The 1,965-nt window shown below is 34.9% G+C and overlaps 1 protein-coding gene across 1 annotated transcript; it reads left to right on the top strand.

Annotated features, from left to right (window-relative positions):
* Positions 1–342: 342 nt before the first annotated feature.
* On the top strand, positions 343–1,302 carry LOC121451399 (olfactory receptor 150-like). The gene has a single exon (XM_041656850.1). It carries the CDS (start codon positions 346–348, stop codon positions 1,300–1,302), a length of 957 nt encoding a protein of 318 aa, XP_041512784.1. The 5' UTR covers positions 343–345.
* The last annotated feature ends 663 nt before the right edge of the window (positions 1,303–1,965 follow it).

Genomic DNA, 1,965 nt, shown 5'->3' with positions numbered 1-1,965 from the left:
TCTACCAAATGATAGAAAGTATTAATAATTAATGAGAAATGCATGAAACAGTTAATTGAGGGTGTTAGTGTGGTTTTCATGTGATAGGAAATGGGTACCAGTACATATAATTCCTATGATAAAGGCAAAAGTTTGTAATCATCTGTATGATTTTTTTTCTTTGCATATTTCCTTTTTCCAGATCTACAAAATCTCTGACTCCTTAAATAGAAAAGAGGATGACAGATGATTTGAGATACCTGAACATATTTGAATTCTGTTCAAATTCATTGAGTGATATGACAATAGATACTCAATTTTTACTTTTATATAAAATTTCTTCTTAAATGGAGTTTCCAAAAGAGAATGGAAGAAGCAAATCAAACAACAGTGACTGAGTTCATCCTCAATGGGTTAACAGAGAATCCAGAGCTCCAGGTGCCCTTATTCCTCATCTTTCTGGGAGTCTATTTGATTACAGTTGTGGGAAACCTGGGCATGATCATCTTGATTCTGTTTAGTTCTCATTTACACACACCCATGTATTATTTACTCAGCAGTCTGTCCTTTATTGACTGTTGTCAGTCCACTGTAATTACTCCCAAAATGCTGGTAAACTTTGTGACAGAGAAGAATGTCATTCCCTATCCAGAATGCATGGCTCAGTTCTACTTCTTCTGTGCTTTTGCTGTTGCAGAATGTCACATGTTGGCTGCAATGGCATATGACCGCTATGTGGCTATCGCTAACCCTTTGCTTTACAATGTAACCATGTCCTATCAAGTCTGTTTGTGGATGATAGCTGGGGTATATGGTATGGGCTTGCTAAGTGCCACTGCTCACACTGTCTTCCTGCTAAGAGTCCTTTTCTGTAAGACTAATATAATAAGGCATTACTTCTGTGATCTTTTCCCATTATTGGAGCTCTCTTGCTCTAGTATTTTTATCAATGAAGTACTAGCATTGTCCTTTAGTGCATTTAACATTATTATACCGGCTATGACCATCCTTGGCTCTTACATGTTCATCATATTCAGCATCCTCCACATTCAATCCGCTGGGGGCAGATCCAAGGCCTTCAGTACCTGCAGCTCCCACATCTTGGCTGTTGCTATTTTCTATGGTTCTTTAGCTTTCATGTATCTTCAGCCATCATCAGTCAACTCCCTGACCCAAGGGAAATTATCATCTGTGTTTTATACCATTGTTGTGCCTATGTTGAATCCTATGATCTACAGCCTGAGAAATAAAGATGTCAAAGTTGCCCTAAATAAGTTACTAGAAAACATAAGTTTCTTCTTAACAAAGAACAGTTTTCCTTAGCAATAGAGTTTATTCACAGTAACAACCTATATAATCTCCTGACAATTCTTTACGGCCTTCTGTGTGGTTGCTTATATTTGATTAATTGGCCTAGGTCTTTTTAGACAAACCTCACTTAAATTCATTTGGAAGTAAATTTATTCAATACTGTTTTGTTGCTTAAATGTATTGTAGATGGCATTGATTTATTGGCAAATGACTTGAAATGTAGATTTCTGATTTGCTTCATTAAGCATTTGAAATAAACAATTTGTAACTCTGAGATTTGAAAAGAATATAGAACTTTTTTTTAGTGTATATAGATCCAAAGGATAGGCTCTGTCATATTCCTACAAAAAGTTGATTCATTATCTTAAACTAGAGGTACAATTATTAAAAAGAAGGAGCAAAAGCACTATTAAGATTTATCATTTGTGCATCATTCATTACACTGTCTTTTGACTCCTCCTCAATTTCAAATAATTTTATATTCACATTTCTATACATGTAGAGTTATGGTGTTTTTCTTTCCTACCTTTCTGCAGTTCAGACTCAGAAATTATATTCATTCACCATTCACTGCAGAATACATTTGTGTCATTATTCACGTGGGAAATGATAAAATTTGACATTTTTTTTCTCACCATTGGCAAGTATCATTCAGAAAATCACTAATAATTGTGA

The sequence above is a fragment of the Microtus oregoni genome, unplaced genomic scaffold (assembly GCF_018167655.1).
Source record: "Microtus oregoni isolate MIOR12 unplaced genomic scaffold, Mior012 000008F_ref0000371, whole genome shotgun sequence".
Lineage (NCBI taxonomy): Eukaryota > Metazoa > Chordata > Mammalia > Rodentia > Cricetidae > Microtus > Microtus oregoni.
The sequence above is the reverse complement of the archived record's forward strand: the minus strand, read 5'-3'. Positions and strand labels throughout refer to the sequence as shown.

Excerpts from the sequence above, each read along its gene's own strand:
- LOC121451399 (XM_041656850.1), top strand. The coding sequence starts at position 346 with ATGGAAGAAGCAAATCAAACAACAGTGACTGAGTTCATCCTCAATGGG.